Genomic DNA, 22,348 nt, shown 5'->3' on the forward strand with positions numbered 1-22,348 from the left:
GGAATGAGGGGGGGAAAAAAGGATTTGCAATCAGACGCCGCTGTTACCTATCACCACATTGCATTTTCTAAAAGGCATTCTCCCGCTCCCTACCTGCAGGCAGAGCTTACTGCTTGCCAATATGAATCATGCTTATTGGCAGAGGTTGGCTCCAAACTGGGGTGAGCGGGTCAATTATGTGCACAACAAAAGTGAAAATCTTGCTCAGGGTGGCTCATAATAATTAGGCTCCAAATCTGCTGACTGAGCAATGGGTGGGGTGAGAATCAAAGTATCAGGGGACATGGATTCCAGAACAACATTTGTCCCATTCAGCACAAAACATTCTGCCTGACCCGCTGAGTTACTCCAGCATTTTATGATTTGCAGTTTCTTCCAAAACACTCCCAACAGAGCAACAATTTTTTCTGTTAAACAAGCTTTTAAATGTTAAAAATCTAAATTAAAAGGCGGGGAATATTCAAGTTGGTTAGGACCACTGTTAAGAGAAATGGTTATTTATTCTGGTCTATGACTTTAGTTTAGTTTAGAGATACAGCGCGGAAACAGGCCCTTCGGCCCACCGGGTCCGCAACGACCAGCGATCCCCGCTCATTAACACTATCCTACACCCATTAGGGACAATTTTTACATTTACCAAGCCAATTAACCTACAAACCTGTACGTCTTTGGAGTGTGGGAGGAAACCGAAGATCTCGGAGAAAACCCACGCAGGTCACGGGGAGAGCGTACAAACTCCGTACAAACAGCACCCGTAGTCGGGATGGAACCCGGGTCTTCGGCGCTGCATTCGCTCTAAGGCAGCAACTCTACCGCTGCGCCAGCGTGACCGCCCATTTTTGGCAGAATGGACGTAGACTTGATACATCAACTCTCACTCGCTCCCAGATTATAACTTGACAATAAACTAAACTAAAAAAAGCCAGATGCCTTATCTGCCAAATCAACATTTGACTAGTGAATGCTGCTCTCCATTAATAAACAGTTAATATGCCCATTAGATAAGTACAACTTTATAGACAATTTGAGCTCTACATCCAAATATTATCCATTTAAAATGATTGGCATTTTCTTGCAAACAAGGAAAACATGACTACAGATTAAAACAGCCAAACTAAATGCGTTAGGATACCAAGTTGAATTTTAAATGGTTTTCTACTGATAAATGTCTAAATAAAATTACAATTGCAACAATAAGCTATGAAGTCCAATACACAAATATAATAATCAGTTTATTAGATACATTTAAAAGACAAAGACAAAGTTTCCCTAACCAATAAGGTTCCCCCATTTGTAAAGGAAATATTTTTCAATCTCAAAAATGTTACAAAAATGTGGTCTGGCAGGTTACACACATTTGCTTGCACTGCAGAACAGGAAAAAAGGAATGATTACAAGGTCACCAACAGCCCCAGGATTACAACCACACAACTTGAAACACTAACATCTGAGAGCAAATGTACACTAAAAATCAAATATTTGTAAAGATATTATGATGGGCCACTTTAGATGGAGAATGTGTATTAAATTACATCAACACTTCATAAAACTTGGTATTTGTGTCAGATATCCAACAAAAGTATTTTAGGAAAGCAATTCAATATATAATGTAACAAAATATATATCTGTTACAAAATACTGAGCCCTTTCACAAAGTTTAGACATCAGGAATACTAAACAAGAGTAAAACATTTACATTTGAAACTTGGAAAAATGAATAACCGAAGGCATTCTACACCAACATATACAATTCATAAAGTAATAGCTTTGATAATTAACTGTAGATAACACTTCATACGGTGTTAAAAAGTTGAGACATATCACCGAGATCCTCGAACTCAGTGCAGTATAGTGCAAGACAGAGTTTCAACAGATGCAAGAAACAGTTTGCGTCACAAGACATCACATTTATATATTTGTAAGATCCTTGCCGAAGTGACAAATCTGTGTCAGCAAAATAAAGTGCCAAACTTGGGGAAAAGATTTATACAAAAAGATTGACAAAATAACTTTAAAGCAAAATAATTCATTTTCTAGATCGAATCTTAGAGCGACAAGCCAAAAGACAATAGAAATCAATTTCATTTTACACATCTTAAAACATGTGTCCTTTGTGCACTGATTATTCCTGAGAAAGTTAGCTTAAGGAAATAAGATCTTTCAACCTCAGTTTTAGGACACCTCATTTCAATTCCTGCAAAGTTTAATCAATAGCTTGCTGTAGCTGGAAGTAATAATGTTTTAATCAACTGAATGTGCAATAAGGAACACAAAAAATGTACAAAAGATGGAGAATGTTTTCAAATAGATCCACAGGAATCACCTGCAGAGCAAATATGAGAACAAACAATGTTGTTTCTCAGGTTTCAGGTCAGTCTACCCTTTACAATTTGGCTGGTGTCATGCAGTCATCCATCGTTTGATTTTTTTTTAGCACCTGAAGAAAGCCACAAAAAACAAATTTTGCAATGCAGTTCACTAGCATTGTTGAACCCCAAGTTATCAGCACAACTCAAAGAGGCTGAATAAAGATTTTCAGAGTGCTATTATTTATGTACTTTTATAGATGTGGATGAAGTAATGTGAATTTGCATTCACGGAATCAATCTTTTAAAAAATCCCTTGTGTTTATCCACGATATATCAGCTCACTCATGTAAACACAAAGGGGCAACCCTGCACATTTAAATAAAGAGGCAATTTGAAAAATTAGCCCATTGAAATGCAGGTCACTCAATCTTTGTAAATCACTGTGTCAGAGGAGACCAAAAAAGTTGCAATTTTAAGAACGTTTCATTGTACTATTACTGACTAAATACAAGGGAAATTGTTAAAAAGAATCAGGGAAATATTAGTTAATTGTTAAAACAATTATATTCCATACCATGTCACATTATTAAACAAAAAAATGCTCCACCATAAGAATGAAGGAAATGTGAATGTAATGGTGAAAGGAGCCAAGAGGGATTTTAGCCAATCAAGTAAAAACAATTAGCAGGTTTCATCTTCCAACAAAATGTAGCACACATGTAAAACTGAGAATACCAACTGTTGGTAAGCTTTCTTATCCTCTCAAGGGCTAGATACAAATATCGCTAATTGTAGCATCGTGCAACCCATAAACCCAACCCAATGTAAACTGAGCAAGTGGTTTAGCAGTGGGTCAGAAATGTGAATCACCACGTTAGTTTGGTCAAAGATGCACGGGCAGATAAGATCTTAGCAGATTTAACATGAGTTTTAGGCGCTCTTTTGATGCTACCACGAAGTAAACCACATTATGATGGCGGAGAGTGATTACAGTAAGGCCAGGTCACCGGACATAAAAACCAGTGTTACAAAACAAATATATTATAGAACTCACATTCGAAGACTGTCATCATTGCCTTTTGTCACAAATGTTTCATCTCATTAAACAGCTACCATGTTCATACAAGACACAATGGATTGGATTTTCATTGAACATGTAGCGTATAATGCAGGATTGTGATAAACACAAGTGGTTTGACAAGCATTACTGCATTATTTTTAAATGTTTGATTTTGATTTTTTTTAAAGTAAATTTGACTTGTTTACAAAATCAAGTGATATAACAGTTCTGCAAGAGATTATGCCGTAGCTATAAAACAATTTACAGGAAACTCCAAGCAAGGCATTACCAGTGGGGAAACAATCCGTTTGCCTTGCCTTACTGTTACCACATCAAGACAAGTTGTGGCTCGTAAGGTAATTGTCAATTTCACAATACCTCACTTCTCAACCACCAAATTGCTCATACTAAAAATTACAGAACACGAGAAAAATAATAAATCAGCAGGCCAGTCAGCATCTGTGGAAAGAGAAACAGAACTGACATTTCAGGTTGGCAGTTCTTATCAACCCGAACATCAGTTATCAACCTGAAACATCAACTTATTCACAGGTGTTGCCTGATAAGCAAATTTTAGCATTGTGAGATTATTTCAGATTTCCACCATCTGCAGCTCTTAATCATGTGTTCAACCTTCTTAGCTAATTACTTTAGCAATAATACACCGACGCCTCAATAACTACGATTAACCATTCAATGTTTGAAGCAAAATCAATGAACCTTCAAATGCTTGGCTTAATCTTATTACATAAACAGTTAAACAGATGCTGAAGCAAATGTATAACTGGATCACACTGGTAATTAGAAATCCTAGTATTTCAAATATGTGATCATTAAAATAGCACTGACGAATAGGTAGCTCCTGAACCCAGCGGAAATGAACTCACTCACAATCTTTCTAGATTTCCCCCCCGGTTAGTATAACGAGACAATAAAGACTCCATTGTTTAATGTAGCTCGATTAATAAACATTTGCTGCAGCATCAAACCTGAAAATCACATCCAAAGGAATAAAACGCAGGGATGAACAGTGACAAAATTATTATATTAATAAGGTGCCAACAACTCATCAAAAATGATCAATTCCTCTCCCATTCACACATTTTCAAGAATTGGGAGCATTGGTGCACAAAAGTGATCTTTGAGGTGAACTGGAAAATTACTTGATTTTCACTCAAAACGCCAAAATTGTTCTATAAACACTGAAGATTTAATATTAAAACATCCTTAACATTTTCAAAAGTAATCTTGCTTTTATGACTACTGTTAGTAAGCTATATAGCATTTTGTGGAAGGGTTTCAGAACTGAATACAAAAATTAGACTAAATCTTTCTCTCGCCATTTTCAGCTGAGCTCTTTAAAATGTGTTCATAACTACGTGGAATAGGACACTATCTTGGGGAAGGGGCAAAAAATAAACGTTCCCATATTTACACATCCTAGTCGCTTACTTGCCTTACAGAACAATATAATCAATGCTCGGTACACTAACTAAAAAGCACCAAGAATCCAGTGTGTAGAATTGGACAAATTCAACAGTCAGCAAAATCTGGTTTACTTTGCAAAATTGTGCTTTATATCCTGCTCCTTTTAAATCAAATTGCAAACTTTGGAAATCCTTTGCACAGCTGTATTTGAGGGGGCTTTTATTTACAAGGTATTTCATTGTGAACTTTAGGGATAATAAAATAATACAAACTGAGAGCAATTAGATTTATTTATTTTTAGGTACTGCAAAAAAATCAAGTAACTAGAAAAGTGATCAATGGTTACAACAAGCCTAAGAATGATAATTTGAAGTCACATCCCTGTAGAAGTAGAGGAGATACCATTAGTATATTGAACATTTAGGCACGTTTTGTTTTAAGGTTTGCAGGTATAGTTTATGGCTAACGTCACAAGAGAAACACTGAGGGAAGTTAATAGACCTCAAGAGCAGTTCATTTGAAGCTGTACTCCCATTACTTAAATACCATCGCTGACATTTCACGTTTAATCACTGCTGTCGTCATCATCATCTTCATCAGATAAATTTCTAGGGGACTGCAGTGACCCGCGATAAAACTCAGAGCGATTTGGAAGAGTTGCAGTCAGTTGTCCAGTAGAAAGGAGATCAAAGCAGAAAGAGCACACACGCACTGGTTTGGAAGACTGGCTCGGTAAGAGGAACCTTTTTTCTGAACAAGGCCCACACACAACAAATCCACATTTACGGCAGTGATGTCGACGACTGACTGGAGTGAACTTGACTTTCTGACAACGCATACATATATTTGCCTCGGAATCGGGCACCCAGACTGCAGCGTGCTCGTTGCTGGGTACTTTTCCACTTTTGGACAGCAAATCAGAAACGCATTTGTTAATGTGATTCATCCACTCCGATTTCTCAGTAGCTGTAGCAGCATAAACAGCAAAGGATTTGGTTGGAGTCTTAATGAGCCAGCCATTACGCAGGTCACCATCATCTTCAATGGAATCAATTGTAACATTCTCCAGTGGAATTATATGCTGTTTGTTGTACCTCTTCTTTTGGATGACAATATTACCATAGACAAGAATGTCATTGAACAAGAAAAACTGCCTGGCTTTTGGTTTCTTTCGACAAAGTTTTGTAAGAACTCCCTCACCTATGAGTACCCGGCCAGGTATGGTCAGGGGCTGCCCAGCTGCTCCAAAACAGCTCTCAACCATGCCAATCCGTCGAGCATTTGCTTCACTGTTTGCTAAGCGGTCCACCATCTTGTTTTCTGCAAGGCAAAGAGTCAAAGGTATTAATCATCAAACATTTGGCTAAACAGCAACATTTACTAAATCAGCAGCTAATCAAAATGTAGCATCTTCCGAAATGTCACAGGGGAATGAAAAGAAAAGCAGATCTAAGAATATAAGAATGCAAGAACTCACCCAAGAAAGGTAAGGACCATTCATTTGCTTCTCCATTTTAGGAAGTAACACCTTTTGAGACTCGATATCCCTTGTTCTAATCAGGGGAAACCTGCTCTGTTTCTATCCTGTTAAGCCTCCATTATTTTGCAAATTTCAATGAGATCACCTCTCATTCTTCCGAATCCAAGTGTATTGCCAAACCTCAATGAATCTCTTTTGTTAAGACAAACCCGCCATCTCAGGAATAAATCTGGTGAGCCTTCATTGTACTCCTTCACAAAAAGTCTACACTCACATATACCCTTCCTTATGTAGGGAGATCAGGCCTGTACCCAATATAGATAAAGTGCTGGAGTAACTCAGCTGATCAGACAACACCTCTGGAGAAACAGGATGGGAGACGTTTCGAGTGGAGACCCTTCTTCAGACTCGATATTCCAGATTTCCAATACTCGATATTCCAGATTTCACGAGAATCCTGTGCAAGGCATGTCAATTCTTGTACTCAATTCCTCTCTTGTTATTAAGCCTGTTTTCATTTGTGCTCCTAATTGCTAACCTACATGTTAATTTTTACGTTAAGTACAAAGACAACATGGTCCTTCTGAACAACGAGTTTCCATCTCTTAACATTAAAAAATATACTCTATTTATCCTATAAACGTAGTAATCATGTTGTTACACAATATATTCCATCTGCTATTTTATTGCAAACCTGCCCAGAATATCACAGAGAGCCTCTCAGTACCTTCCTCGTAACATACACTGTCAATCACTTAGCTTTGTACAACAGCAATCTTGGAAAAATTACACTTGATCTTCTCATCTAAATTATTCAAATAGATTGTGACCAGCAGGGGTTCAACACCAATTCTTGCAGTGTCTCACTGCAACAGCTTCCCAGAGAGTGAGTGACCTTTCTTTATTTGTCTTCTAAATTGTCATCCAATTTTGTTTAGTAATTGGACAGGACAGGTTTGGATGGATATGGGCCAAACACAGGCAGGTGGGACAAGTGTGGCCAGGACATGTTGGCCGGTGGAGGCAAATTGGAATGAAGGGCCTGTTTCCACACTGTACGACTCTAATCCACTTGTGTCACTATCAAAGGTCCTCCGATTGTCCAACACACCAACTATCGCACCAGTATCCATGCTGTTTGTTACAATTGAAATAGTCTTAAGATTTGTCAAACATGAATGCTATTTCATAATTCACACTGCCCAAACCTAACTGTATTTTCCAAGTACCCTGTTATCACTTAGTCATAGGTATTTATTCACAAAATGCTGGAGTAACTCAGCAGGTCAGGCAGCATCTCAGGAGAGAAGGAATGGGTGACATTTCGGGTCGAGATCCTTCTTCAGACTGATGTCAGGGGGGCGGGACAAAGGAAGGATATAGGTGGAGACAGGAAGATAGAGGGTGATCTGGGAAGGGGAAGAGAGGGACAGAGGAACTATCTAAAGTGGGAGAAGTCGATGTTCATACCATTGGGCTGCAAGCTGCCCAGGCGAAATATGAGGTGCTGTTCCTCCAATTTCCAGTGGGCCTCACTATGGCACTGGAGGAGGCCCATGACAGAAAGGTCAGACTGGGAATGGGAGGGGGAGTTGAAGTGCTCGGCCACCGGGAGACCAGTTTGGCCAATGCGGATGTCAGTCACTAGTCTGTCTCCTGTGATGGAGATGGTGAGGACCAGAAACGGGACCTCCACTATAGTGACATCCACTATAAACCTACTGACTCGCACAGCTATCTGGACTACACTTCTTCCCACCCGTTCTCCTGCAAAAAGTCTATCCCCTACTCCCAATTCCTCTGTCTACGCCGCATCTGCGCCCGGGATGAGGTGTTTCACACTAGGGGGTCAGAGATGTCCTCAATCTTCAGGAAACAGGGCTTCCCCTCTTCCATTATAGATGAGGTTCTCACTAGGGTCTCTTCTACATCCCGCAGCTCCGCTCTTGCTCCCCCTCCCCCCACTCGCAACAAGGACAGAATCCCCCTCGTTCTCACCTTCCACCCCACCTGCCAGCGGATCCAACAAATCATCCGCCAACATTTCCGTCACCTACAACGGGACCCCACCACTGGCCACATTCTGGAATTCTTTGAGGATGTAACTAGGAAAATTGACAGGGGAGAGCCGGTGGATGTGGTGTACCTTGACTTTCAGAAAGCCTTTGACAAGGTTCCATAGGAGATTAGTGGGCAAAATTAGAGCACATGGTATTGGAGGTAGGGTACTGACATGGATAGAAAATTGGTTGACAGACAGAAAGCAAAGAGTGAGGATAAATGGGTCCCTTTCAGAATGGCAGGCAGTAACTAGTGGAGTACCGCAAGGCTCGGTGCTGGGACCGCAGCTATTTACAATATACATTAATGACTTGGATGAAGGGATTAAAAGTACCATTAGCAAATTTGCAGATACAAAGCTGGGTGGTAGTGTGAACTGTGAGGAAGATGCTATGAGGTTGCAGGGTGACTTGGACAGGTTGTGTGAGTGGGCGGATGCATGGCAGATGCAGTTTAATGTGGATAAGTGTGAGGTTATCCACTTTGGTGGCAAGAATAGGAAGGCAGAGTATTACTGAATGGTGTCAAGTTAGGAACAGGGGACGTACAACGAAATCTGGGTGTCCTAGTGCATCAGTCACTGAAAGGAAGCATGCAGGTACAGCAGGCAGTGAAGAAAGCCAATGGAATGTTGGCCTTCATAACAAGAGTTGAGTATAGGAGCAAAGAGGTCCTTCTGCAGTTGTACAGGGTCCTAGTGAGACCGCACCTGGAATACTGTGTGCAGTTTTGGTCTCCAAATTTGAGGAAGGATATTCTTGCTATTGAGGGCGTGCAGCGTAGGTTTACTAGGTTAATTCCCGGAATGGCGGGACTTTCATATGTTGAAAGACTGGAGCGGCTAGGCTTGTATGCACTGGAATTTAGAAGGATGAGAGGAGATCTTATCGAAACGTATAAGATTATTAAGGGGTTGGACACGTTAGAGGCAGGAAACATGTTCCCAATGTTGGGGGAGTCCAGAACAAGGGGCCACATTTAGAACTGAGATGAGGAAAAACCTTTTCAGTCAGAGAGTTGTGAATCTGTGGAATTCTCTGCCTCAGAAGGCAGTGGAGGCCAATTCTCTGAATGCATTCAAGAGAGAGCTGGATAGAGCTCTTAAGGATAGCGGAGTCAGGGGGTATGGGGAGAAGGCAGGAACGGGGTACTGACTGAGAATGATCAGCCATGATCACATTGAATGGCGGTGCTGGCTCGAAGGGCCGAATAGCCTCCTCCTGCACCTATTGTCTATTGTCAAACCTTCCCATCCCCTCCCCTCTCTGCGTTCCGCAAAGTCCGTTCCCTCCGTAACTCCCTGGTCCACTCGTCCCTTCCAACCCAAATCACCCCATCCCCGGGCACTTTCCCCTGCAACTGCACGAGATGCAACACCTGTCCCTTTACCTCCCCCCTCAATTCCATCCAAGGACCCAAACAGTCTTTCCAGGTGAGACAGAGGTTCACCTGCACCTCCGCCAACCTCATCTATTGCATCCGCTGCACCAGATGTCAACTTATTTACATCGGCGAGACCAAGTGCAGGCTTGGCGATCGCTTCGCTCAACACCTGCGCTCGGTCCGCGTTGGCCAAACTGATCTCCCGGTGGCCGAGCACTTCAACTCCCCCTTCCATTCCCAGTCTGACCTTTCTGTCATGGGGCTCCTCCAGTGCCATAGTGAGGCCCACCGGAAATTGGAGGAACAGCAACTGATATTTCGCCTGGGCAGCTTGCAGCCCAGTGGTAGGAACATCGACTTCTCCCACTTTAGATAGTTCCTCTGTCCCTTTCTTCCCTTCCCCTTCCCAGATCTCCCTCTATCTTCCTGTCTCCACCTTAATCCTTCCTTTGTCCCACCCCCCTGACATCAGTCTGAAGAAGGGTCTCGACCCGAAACGTCACCCAATCCTTCTCTCCTGAGATGCTGCCTGACCTGCTGAGTTACTCCAGCCTTTTGTGAATAAATACCTTCGATTTGTACCAGCATCTGCAGTTTTTGTCTTATACTTAGAGTCATAGAGTGATTTATTGTGGAAACAAACCCTTCGGCCCAACTTGCCCACACCAGCCAACATGTCCCAGCTACACCAGTCCCATCTGCCTGTGCTTAGTCCATATCCCTCCAAACCTGTCCTATCCATGTACCTGTTTCTTAAATGTTGGGATAGTCCCAGCCTCAACTACCTCATCTAGCAGCTTGTTCCATACACCCACCACCCTTTGTGTGAAAAAGTTACCCCTCAGATTCATATTAAATCTTTTCCCCTTCACCTTGAACCTATGTCCCCTGGTCCCTGATTCCCCCTTCTCTGGGCAAGAGACTTCTTAGTTAATAGATTAGTGCTAACTGATCTATAGTTTCCTGTTTACACTTGTCACTCCTTTCCTAAAATTGCTACATTTGCTACTTTCCAGTCCATAAGAATTTCAAACAGAACTGGCTTCAATAGACATTTTAGTAGCTACAAATTTTTGTTAGTAATCTTGAGTGAAGGATAAATATTGCAGAGGAAACCAGGAGTAACTCCCTTGCTCTTGAAAAAGCATCATGAGATCTATTTGTTCTATCCAAGAGGTCAGGCTGGGTCTCAGTTTAACATCCCAAAGAAAAGAGATCTGACTATGTAGTACCATATCATATCATATCATATCATATCATATACATACAGCCGGAAACAGGCCTTTTCGGCCCACCAAGTCCGTGCCGCCCAGCGATCCCCGTACATTAACACTATCCTACACCCACTAGGGACAATTTTTTTTTTTTTTTTTTTTTTTTTACATTTACCCAGCCAATTAACCTACATACCTGAGTGTCTATCTAGATTTTTGTGCTCTGGACCCTGCAGTCGGGACTAATAATTGATCCTTACAGTGGATGAAACCATTAAATCAGCAAGACAGTACAATGGAACAGGTCTTTCTGTGAGTGTGTGCGCAGTATGCACACTCATTCTCTGTGACCAGATAGGTTTCCTCCCACATCCCAAAGATGTGCTTGTAGGGAACTGGCCATTGCAAACTGCCCTATGGTGCAGTTAAGGGGGAAGTGAAAGGAGAGTTGATAGGCATGCGAGAAGTAACATGTCGCAGGGCTACCGGGTAACAAAACTAGGGGTAAAAGTGGGACTGGTGGGAATGCACTCTGGGAAAGATCCATTGGACTGAATGGTTTCCTGTATCACAGAGAAAACATGCCATAATTAAGGGATTCTATTCAATTTACAGGTGAAGGAACCAGCCTGGATTCAAAAAAGTTATACCACTAAGAATGCAAATCAATGATGCAGATTTCACGAGTGCCTCTGGTCAGTACATTGTAAAGGAATATTATGCTTGCGCAATCTTGAAATGCTCAACCAGAAACAACGATAGAACCCATACCATAACTGCTTTTAAAAGGGAATGTAAATTTTGTACATGGGGGGGGGGAAAGCAATTAAATGGACAGACAGTTGTCAGCAAGTTGGCATGGTGTACTGGACCAGATGTCATCCTGCAAGTTGCAAAAATACTTGAAAATGCAATGCAACTATGCAGTTGAGAGGAGTTGATGTTATCTAAGAAAACCTAAGAAAAGTAGGCACATAACCAATTTTGGACATGGCATTAACCCATTAAAAGAATTACTGGAGATACAAAATCATTAATTCCCACTTGACAGCTAGAGGAATACATCAGACTGTTGGGAATTTTTCTTTAAAATAGACAGCATTTAGTATTTAAACTGGTAGAATATTTAGCACATGCTGTTCTTGAGATATTGAAATCATTTAACCTCAAGGGATTCTGCTACAGGATTCCTACAAACAGGGCGCGGTATTTTTCATTGGCAGCTCAATTGATCAATAGTAGCAGAGCTGCACAAAATACATTCTCCATCAGCCACGATATCTAGGTTAAAAATATTTCTGGATAACGCTATTCAACAAAGATGAAAGGGATTTCTGGGAAGAGTCTTGACCCAAAATGTTGCCTATCCATGTCCTCTCCAGATGCTGCCTGACAAGCTGAGTTAGGCCAGTGTTCTACACAAGATCTAGCAACCCCAGTTCCATGCACCCACACTTTTCTGGAAAACTTGCAGGTTGTGTCAATTTAACCTTTGTTGTAATTATTATTCACCAACATTCTTTGTCAAAGCCATCTCAGAAAAGATGAGCACTAGGAAACTTGCAGTTATAACCCACAAACGCTCCTGAAGTCAAATATGTTTCAAAAAGTTAATTCATTTTCATATATTTATGTGCAACTTCGATTTTTCTTCATATATCTCCAAATTGCTTTGCTATATATTTTCCATTTGGTAAATAGTCCCGAGTACTTTAAAAAACAGTGTTACACTATGACCAGCAGTCCATGCACATTTTTAAATTTCAGAAATTGTTTCGGCAAAAGTCCAGTCCATCTTATTGACCTAGATCGAAAGGATCTATAGGAAGCATCATTAAGGACCCACACCACATTGGCCATGCTCTCATTTCCCTCCTGTCATCGGGAAGTATAGCATTCTGAAAACCGTGACCACCAGATTCAAGAAAAAACTTCTTCCCAAAAACGTCAGGCTATACAATGTCAACGAAACCATAAACTACAAACTGTCTTGGTTGTGCTAAGGACTTCGAGCTTTTTTTGTACTACGATTTGGGTTTTGTTGACTTTTTTTCTGTTTATTATGTTATCTATGAACCGTGTTTACAGGCCTGTTATGCTACTGCAAGTAAGAATGTCATTATTCCACTTTCGGTACATATGACAATTAAATACTCTTGACATTAGGACCCGCCAATGTACATTTCTAAGTTTCCAGGACTACCATTTAACACAAAAAGGGGAGCTATGTTTGCCTGGATTTTATGGTCAGTTAAGGTGTTTGTTATGCCACCAGCTGCCTGCAATATTTTTCATGGTTTTTGACACAGCGACTTGCTGTTATCTGACCCAGAGCAGCAAACCTTACAGGAAATTTGTGGTTTGCACCAGCAAAGTGCAGCTCTTCAACAGCCCTAAATCAAAACAGAACTGTGCAAACTTTGAATATAAATAAACCACATGAAAATCCCATCAGTAAAACGGAAGTTAAAAAAAAGAGAAAATGCAATTTGTTCAATCACAGATGCTAATTAAATTGAGGAAACGGATTTTGCACACAAAATGTGATTTTCAGTAGCACATAAACTGTTACATAATTATAATTTACCATAACCTTAATAAAGATATGTACTTTAAAGCGGAAACTCCACCAGAAAAGGGATCCATCTGTGGCTTAGGACATTCAAAGAAAAGCTGATAATACTGCAAAAGATAACAGTAGACTATAGGATTAAATTTTTAGAATGCAAGAGACATAGGTTTAAGGTGAAAAATGTAACAGGAATCTGAGAGGTAACTTTTTCACACAAAGGGTGGTGGGTGTATGGAACGAGCTGCCAGAGGAGGTAGTTGAGGCAGGGACTACCCCGACATTTAAGAAACATCTAGACAGGTACATGGACAGGACAGGTTTGGAGGGATATGGGCCAAACCCAGGCAGATGGGACTAGTGTATCTGGGATATGTTTGCCGTTGCGGACAAGTTGGGCCGAGGGGCCTGTTTCCACACGATATGATACAATGACTCTCAGGATGCTTAAAAATATTGAGAGGGAAGAGGATTCCAAGGAACATTGGGAAATATGCAGACGATAGGGTGGCACAGTAACAGTTACAGTCAGCACTGCTACCTCAGGCCAGAGGGCCTGTGGAATTTGCATGTTCACCACAAGGCCGCATGGGCTTCTGTGGGTGGGAGCCTCACACAAGACAGAGGATGCATTGGAATTACTGCCAGAGGGCAGAGTAGTTATCTTGCTATAACTAAACAGAGCTTCGTTGAAAACATGTCTGGAGTACAGTTTTTGTCTCCTTTTTAAGGATATATTTGCGTTGACAACTGTGCAGATTTTCGCTTGATTGATATTCAGAATGAAGGCATTGTCTTACGTGGAAAAACAGAATATTTTGGGCCAATAATTCCTTGACGTAATCTTACTGAATAAACAGGATGATTTACATGCTCCAGAAGCAGAAGCTAGGAATACAAGTCTACATTTTATGAGCTATTTCAAATGCTATAAATTACGCTGGCATTTCCTCAATAACAAATAAAGTAAATCACTTTGACTCAGGCCTGTACTAACCTTTTGAAAGACCTACCAAATTTAGTCCCACTATCTTTTCTTCCCATAAAGTTACAAATTAGTTTTCAGTACATAGTTAATCCCCCAACACATGATTGAATGATTTTACAATTCAAGCACATAAGTAGAGATGGAAATGCAAATAGGGAATGGTTGATTTAATGTTGAATAAAGTTGAGATGAAGATAATAACAGAATCAAAATAATTTTTCATTATAAATTTGATATTTCAAAAGTCTCCAACAAGTTGAAGGAATGGGACTACTACTGCAAAGCTAATTTTCAATGCCAGAGAGGATGGCAATATTTAATACCGACTCACTTCAGCAGGAATGAAGATTCAACACTAATGAGTTTTGTCTCCATCTACCTCAAACACTGGAATTTCACAGCTTTCAACTAAGCAGCAGCAGGTGACTTGCCATTCAGCTAAATTAACTTTAAAATTGCATAAATTTCATTCATTTGTTCCCACGATGTGGCAAAGTCACCAATTATTGTCTATCACCAGTTGTCCTTGAACTGAGTGATTTCTGGGTCACCTCAGAGAAAAAAGTCAAGGGTCAACAGTAAGTTATGAGTCAAATCGTAATCAAACAAGAATGGACGATTTTGCTTCCTAAAAGGAGATTGGTAAAACAGCGAATTTCATGACACCTGGTAGTTTCATTCATTACATGTTTAATAAACTTAATATCTCCTATGTAGGGTACAACCTAGTCTTCAGATCAACTGAGTCAGTCCCAAGGTCTATTACCAGTAATTTAGGTTCCCCTATACTTTGCAGACAGGATATTTGGTGTTGATCTTAACAATGTTTCTGCACCTGGCTTCACGTTGCTGTACAATTTACAAGTAACAGCAAGTATTTAATCTCCATATTATTTTGACAAAATATCAACCCTTCAGTCTTAGCAAATTTATACTAGATATTGCAATATCTTCACAAATGAGAAAAATAAATCCTGAATAAACTTAGAAAAGCCAGAATTTAATAATGAAAAAATATATAAAGAGCCTAACAATTTGTATTTGCATCGCTCGTGGCCATGTGCCATTCGAAAGTACTTTACAAGAAAAATGTTGAAATTGCAGTTACTGGTGTAATATTCAAGTGGCAGCTCAATTGCACACAGATTTTCTTCAGTGATAAATATTGGGAGATCAAAAAAAATTCTTATTACTTCAAAATGCTGTCGAGTGGCACAGTGATGTAGCTGATGCCTCACAGCAACAGAGACCCGGGTTCGATCCTGACCTCAGGTGTTGTCTGTGTAGAGTTTGCATGTTTTTGCTGTGACCACAGGTTTCCTCTGGGTTCTCCAGCTCCCTGCTACATCCCAAAGATGTGCAGGTTTGTAGGCTAATTGGCCACTAAATTGCCCCATGTGTGTACGGAGTGGATGAAAACGAGAGAGAAGATAATAAGTAATAAGAACGAGTGATCGACAGTCAGCATGGACTCGGTAAGCCAAAGGGCATGTTTTCAAGTTGTATCTCTAAACTGCCATGAAAAGACAGGCAAGGCCTTAATTTACAGCTTTCTTGGAAACAACGTAATCGTAGTTATATTTCCACAGCATAGAACCCCTTCCTATTATTTTTTACCAAGAAAGGATTCCATCATTGAGCCTTGGCCAACATGATTTACCCAATGTATGGTTGCAAAAATACAGTCAATACAAGTCATAACAAGTCAAGAACATTACATGCAGCATCGTAAAAAAATAAAATAATTTCTTAGATTCCACATAGATCTCTGCTGGAGATCCTTTCAACCCTTAGCATCAACATACTAATGTATTGATAAGAATGTTTGTTTTCTATAACTTATTTAAAGCATGAAATGCATTTTGCTGACTTCAGAGCTCATCCCAACCAAAATTTCTTTTTGTAAAAAGCGACCAGCATTGCTCCTTCAGAAGAAGTGTAGCTTAATAATGCATCAATGCTGCAATATTAAGGGGCTAGAAATATAGTGACTAGACAGATGTACACTCAAAACACATGGGTAGAAAGTATTATAACATTAATCAATTCTAGGAGCAGAATTGGGCCATTCGGCCCTTCAAGTTGACTCCACCGTTCAATCATGGCTGATCCTTCTTTCCCTCTCAACCCCATTCTCCTGCCTTCTCCCCATAACCCCTGAAACCCTTACTAATCAAGAATGTGTCAATCTCTGATTATCATTACTCTGGCAAGTCCAAAAAGTTATATTTAATCTCTGATATAGAAAGGTAATTTATATTGGAAGAAAAGGTTGGAAATCCCAATCAATACAAAATAATAAACACTGGAACCAACTGGGAAATGCCAGCAGTTGTCCCTCGGATAGAAATAGTGTGCGGGTGATTGTTCGTTGGCACGGACTCGGGTCAAAGGGCCTGTTTCCATGCTGTACTCTATACCAAACTAAGCTGCTTGTTGCAAAATGTTCCAAACTTTCTTGCAATTAAACAATGAGGAAATGTCTTTGTAAGAAAATAACTGCAGATGCTGGTACAAATCTAAGGTATTTATTCACAAAATGCTGGAGTAACTCAGCAGGTCAGGCAACATCTCAGGAGAGAAGGAATGGGTGACGTTTCGGTCAGACTGAAGAAGGGTCTCGACCCGAAACGTCACACATTCCTTCTCTCCTGAGATGCTGCCTGACCTGCTGAGTTACTCCAGCATTTTGTGAATAAATACCTTCGATCTCACTGCCTTTAATCCTGTCCATTCTGTCCATTAAGCAACTTTTAATCTTTACCTCCAAAACCACGTCCTCAAATTTTAGATTAATCTCATTGGGCATCTCACTGAAGCAGGTTCACCATTATCCTTTAGTTACAACCTCAAAAAAACCTACCAAATGTCCCTTACATTAATGCATGTCGATTCTGCTCAGTCCTACGACAGATCCGCAAATGATTTTCCAGAAACTGGTGGTCTGGCACCACCTTTAAACCAGATAAAATTACAAAAGCGCACTTGAAATCCCCCTCAGGCCCCATGAAAATATGGTGCCTAGTCCAGGTGAGGCGCTCGATGTCATCGGGACTTCTGTGCCAATCGGCGGGTCGAATGTACTCCTGCGCTGGGTACTCGAGCCCGGATGGAGCCAGCAGATCCTTTCCCATAGCCTATTTCCACAGTCGAATTTGCCGTCTGAGGCCGGGGTTGCGGAACCAGCCGGAGCCAGCAGATCAGTTCTCATAGCCGATTTCCACTACTGACTTTGCGGGCCGGTATCTCTTCCCCCCCCCCCCCAACAACAAAAGCAGTGACCTGTGTTGGCCCGGCAAATCGATAATGAGGCATGGTTCTGAAACCAAGGGTGCTGGAAAAGGGTGGTGGACCATTGTCTGAGACATCTGTTGCCTCTATACCAAGGGTTTCAGGCACTTTCCCTACATTTGTTAAGCTAACTGGTGCGCAGATTCCCATTTTCACACTCCGTCATTAAGTTGGGATTTCATTTAATGCTTTCCAATCCACAAGAACCATTCAAGACTCAGCAATCAATATTTCTACTAACTCATCTAAAAGGTCCTGGGGATTTATTTTTCATCAATGGCAGTTCCTTTGAGGTTATCATTCACTCTAGACCTGCAAGTCTCCATTACCTCGAGATTTTCGACAACTTTTTCCAAGAATAAAAACCAAAATATTAAATTTTTCTGGCATTTCCTTAATCCCCAATATAATTTCGCCCGTTCCAGTCTGTAACGAATCTACAATGTTTTCCTCTTCACATATCTGTAGTTCTTAAAGTCTGTTTTTATCCTCCTTGCTGGCCTACTCATGTATGTAACATTCTTTTTATGAATGCCTTGGCTGTCCTTTGTTGAATTGTTAAATTCTCCCAAATCCTCAGGCCTAACCTTTTTCTAATAACAAGACTTTTTTTTAAAATTCAATGTTATCTTTATTTTTTTCCACAGCCTTGGCTGGGGCACTTTGCCAGCTGAATTTTGCATTACATTTGTCTTAAAAAACATCACCTATACATCAAGTGTTTAATGCATTAGCCGTCTGAAGAAGGGTCTCGACCCAAAACGTCACCCATTCCTTCTCTCCTGAGATGCTGCCTGACCCGCTGAGGTACTCCAGCTTTTTGTGATACCTTCAAAGCATTAGCCAATGTGTTTACTGTTATACTTTATGTAATTTCCCAATACCTTCTCATTGCTTAATTAATCCATAATTGTCCATTCGCCCAGAAACTTTCTGCACGGTATTTCTTCCACATGAGAGTTCTATCGAAGTGCAAGTCTTCTCCAGACCTGACTTGATGTAGCTTTCAGGGAAATAAGGAAGGAAAAATATGTTCAAGAGATCAGTTTAAGAACTTCTATCATCTCATATTTCCCACTAATTCATCCTATACACTTTTCTGCTAATTTGATTTTCCCAATTCACTCATGATTTCCAAATTTCCTCAATTATAAACTATCTTGCATTACTATTTTCACCAGTCCAGTTAATTTTACTACCTGAAATTTTTGAGTAATTAGCTCCGAATCTGATCTAGCTTAGAAATTGTTGCAATCACAAAGGAACCTTGGGTCACCCAATTTGGTACCATTACCCCACCTACATCATAATCAAGCAAAGATCCCTCTGACAAGCACAAATTGCAAACTTCACATCGGATATCTACATTCTGAATCCATCATTTGGATTGAAACTTAGTTCAAATGGACTATTTCAGATTAATAATAATAATAATAATAATACATTTTATTTATATAGCGCTTTTCATATACTCAAAGACGCTTTACAGAGATTTTGAGAACATAGGGAAATTAATAAATAGATAAATAAGTAAATAAATAAATGAACAGAGAAAGGAGACAGTAGGTGAGGTGACCTTCAGTGGTTGAAGGCAGTACTGAACAGGTGAGACTTCAGCGATGTTTTGAATGTGGTGAGTGTGGGGGAGTCTCTAACGGTTTGGGGTAGTGAGTTCCATAGGGTGGGAGCAGCGATGGAGAAAGCCCTGTCCCCCCAGGATCTGAGTTTAGTCCGGATGTGGGGGGATAGGAGATTGGCAGCGGCAGAGCGGAGGGTGCAGGTGGGAGTGTGCCTGTGGAGGAGGTCGGTCAGGTAGGATGGGGCCAGGTTATGGAGGGCTTTGTATGTTATGAGGAGGATTTTGTACTGGATTCTCTGGGGGATGGGGAGCCAGTGGAGTTTATAAAGGACGGGGGTGATATGGTCACGGATCGAGGTGTGTGTGAGTAGACGGGCAGCGGAGTTTTGAATGTATTGAAGTTTATTGATGATTTTTGAGGGTGCGCCATAGAGGAGGCTGTTGCAGTAGTCCAGACGGGAGGTGATGAAGGCGTGGATGAGGGTTTCTGCAGCTGTGGAGGAGAGGGATTGACGGAGACGGGCAATGTTTTTGAGGTGGAAGAAGGCTGTCTTTGTGATGTGTTTGATGTGTTTGTCGAAGGAGAGGGTTTGATCAAGGATGATTCCAAGATTCCGGATGTGAGGTGAGGTGGATACTGGGAGACCATCAATGTTGAGGATGAAGTTTTGGGTGGATTTGGTGAGCATTTTTGGACCAATGATGATGATTTCAGATTTGTTGCAATTGAGTTTGAGGAAGTTTGATTGAAGCCAAGATTTTATTTCAGTAATGCAGTTTGTCAGTGTAGAGTGTGTGGTGGAAGAGATTGACTTGGTGGAGATGAGGAGCTGGATATCATCGGCGAAGCAGTGGAAGTTGAGACCATGACGGCGGATTAATTGACCAAGGGGGAACAGGTAGAGGATGAAGAGGAGGGGGCCAAGGACTGAGCCTTGGGGGACACCTTGGGGGAGGGGAGCGGTGGGGGATTTACAGTTGTTAATGGAGATGAACTGGTGTCTGTCAGAGAGGTAAGATTTAAACCAGGATAGGGCTGTGCCGGTGATGTTAAGGGAGGTTTCAAGTCGGGTGAGGAGAATGGAGTGATTTATGGTGTCAAAGGCGGCGCTGAGGTCAAGTAGGATGAGGATGTTGAGGTTGCCAGCGTCGTGATTAAGCATCATGTAATGAAAAAGATGGGCACATAACAATAGAATTATATTTCCAAGTTCTTTGTAGAATGGGTTTTCCATCATTATCATAAGGTCATAAGTGATAGAAGCAGAATTGGGCCATTCGGCCCATCAAGTCTACTTCAAAATTCAATCATGGCTGATCTATCTCTCCCTCCTACACCATTCTCCTGCCTTCTCCCCATAACCCCTGACACCCGTACTAATCAAGAATATACCTATCTCTGCCTTAAACTCTGCCTCAGTTGAACTTTTTTAGTTCTATAAATGGGTAGGCGATATCTCTAGGCAGTCTTGGTGGGCCAAATGGACTGTTTCCATGCTCTCTGTCACTCTATATTGGTGAAATAATCAGTTTGCATTTAAACGAGAATGTCGGCTGTGATTGATATTGCATTTCTGTGCATTATCAGTCTTGTATCCAGGTGGACATCAAACTGTGCCGCGAGGTTTTCCAAAGCACATGACAAAATATTACTTCATCAGTAGAGTGGTTGTTAATGGGAGCTGTAAATTATAATGCTATCAATAACGTCAAGTAGAATAGACCCATACTGATGGAATTTGGAAGAATGAGACAAGATCCCTTGGAAACTAATTGCTTGAAAGGTCAGAGTTCTTAACATTAAGTTGTTTCTCCAGACTGGAAATTCCAGAACTACAAGATGATAACAGGAGGCCTGTGACCAGTGGCGTGCCTCAGGGTTCGGTGCTGGGCCTGTTATTGTTTATCATCTACATCAATTGTTTGGATGAGAACATACAGGGCAAGATTAGCAAGTTTGCTGATGATACAAAAGTGAGTGTTTTTGCAGATAGTGAAGATGATTGTTAAAGATTGCAGCAGGATCTGGATCGATTGGCCAGGTGGGCTGAGGAATAGGTAATGCAATTTCGTATTGTGACGTGTTGCATTTAGGGACGTCTAACAAAGCCAGGACCTACACAGTAAATGGGAGGCCACTGGGGAGTGTTGTAGAGCAGACGGATTTAAGAGAGCAAGTGCATGTTTTTTGAAGGTCGAGTCGCAGATAGATAAGGTGGTCAAAAAGGCTTTTAGCACATTGGCCTTCATCAGGCAGAGTATTGAATATAGAGGTTGGGAGGTCATGTTGCAGTTATACATGACGTTGGTGAGACCACATACAGAATATTGTGCTCAGTTCTGGGCACCATGTTATAGGAAAGATATTGTCAAGCTTGAAAGGGTTCAGAAAAGATTTGCGGGGTTGTTGCCAGGACTAGAGGGTGTGAGCTATAGGGAGAGGTTGAGTAGGCTGGGTCTCTATTCCATGGAGCGCAGGAGGATGAGGGATGATCTCAGAGGTGTACAAAATCATGAGAGGAATAGATCGGGTAGATGCAGAGTCTCTTGCCCAGAGTAGGGGAATTGAGGACCAGAGGACATAGGTTTAAGATGAAGGGGAAAAGATTTAATAGGAACCCAAGGAGTAACTGTCACACAAAGGATGGTGGGTGTATGGAACAAGCTGCCAGAGGAGGTAGTTGAGGTTGGGACTATCCCATCGTTTAACAGTTATGCAGGAACATGGATAGGACAGGTTTGGAGGGATATGGACCAAGTACAGGCAGGTGGGATTAGTGTAGCTGGGACATGTTGGCCAGTGTGGGCAAGTTGAGCCAAAGGGCCTTTTTCCATACTGTATCACTCTATGACTATCAAGATTTCCATAGTTTATGAATATTTAGAACACTCTACTACAAAGGCACGTGGATAATAGCTGGCCAGATTTCCCCCCCAAAAAATCAGAATTTTAGTTCCAAACAGAATCACACCTACACGAACAATG

General features: G+C 41.1%; 1 protein-coding gene across 2 annotated transcripts in view; it reads right to left on the minus strand.

The window, feature by feature from the left end:
- Nucleotides 1-1,237: 1,237 nt before the first annotated feature.
- Nucleotides 1,238-22,348, minus strand: part of plekhf2 (pleckstrin homology domain containing, family F (with FYVE domain) member 2) — a 32,238-nt gene continuing 11,127 nt past the window's right edge. Inside the window, exons 2-3 of one of the 2 annotated variants that reach the window (XM_078397156.1) lie at nucleotides 18,668-18,786; nucleotides 1,238-6,117 (exon numbers count right to left, since the gene is read on the minus strand). In XM_078397156.1, coding sequence (XP_078253282.1) covers nucleotides 5,363-6,109 — 747 coding nt within the window. In that variant the 5' untranslated portion in view covers nucleotides 6,110-6,117; nucleotides 18,668-18,786 and the 3' untranslated portion in view covers nucleotides 1,238-5,362. The remainder of the gene's footprint in view (nucleotides 6,118-18,667; nucleotides 18,787-22,348) is intronic. The other variant, XM_078397155.1, reaches the window with a different exon arrangement.

This window comes from Rhinoraja longicauda, chromosome 4 (genome assembly GCF_053455715.1).
Source record: "Rhinoraja longicauda isolate Sanriku21f chromosome 4, sRhiLon1.1, whole genome shotgun sequence".
NCBI lineage: Eukaryota > Metazoa > Chordata > Chondrichthyes > Rajiformes > Arhynchobatidae > Rhinoraja > Rhinoraja longicauda.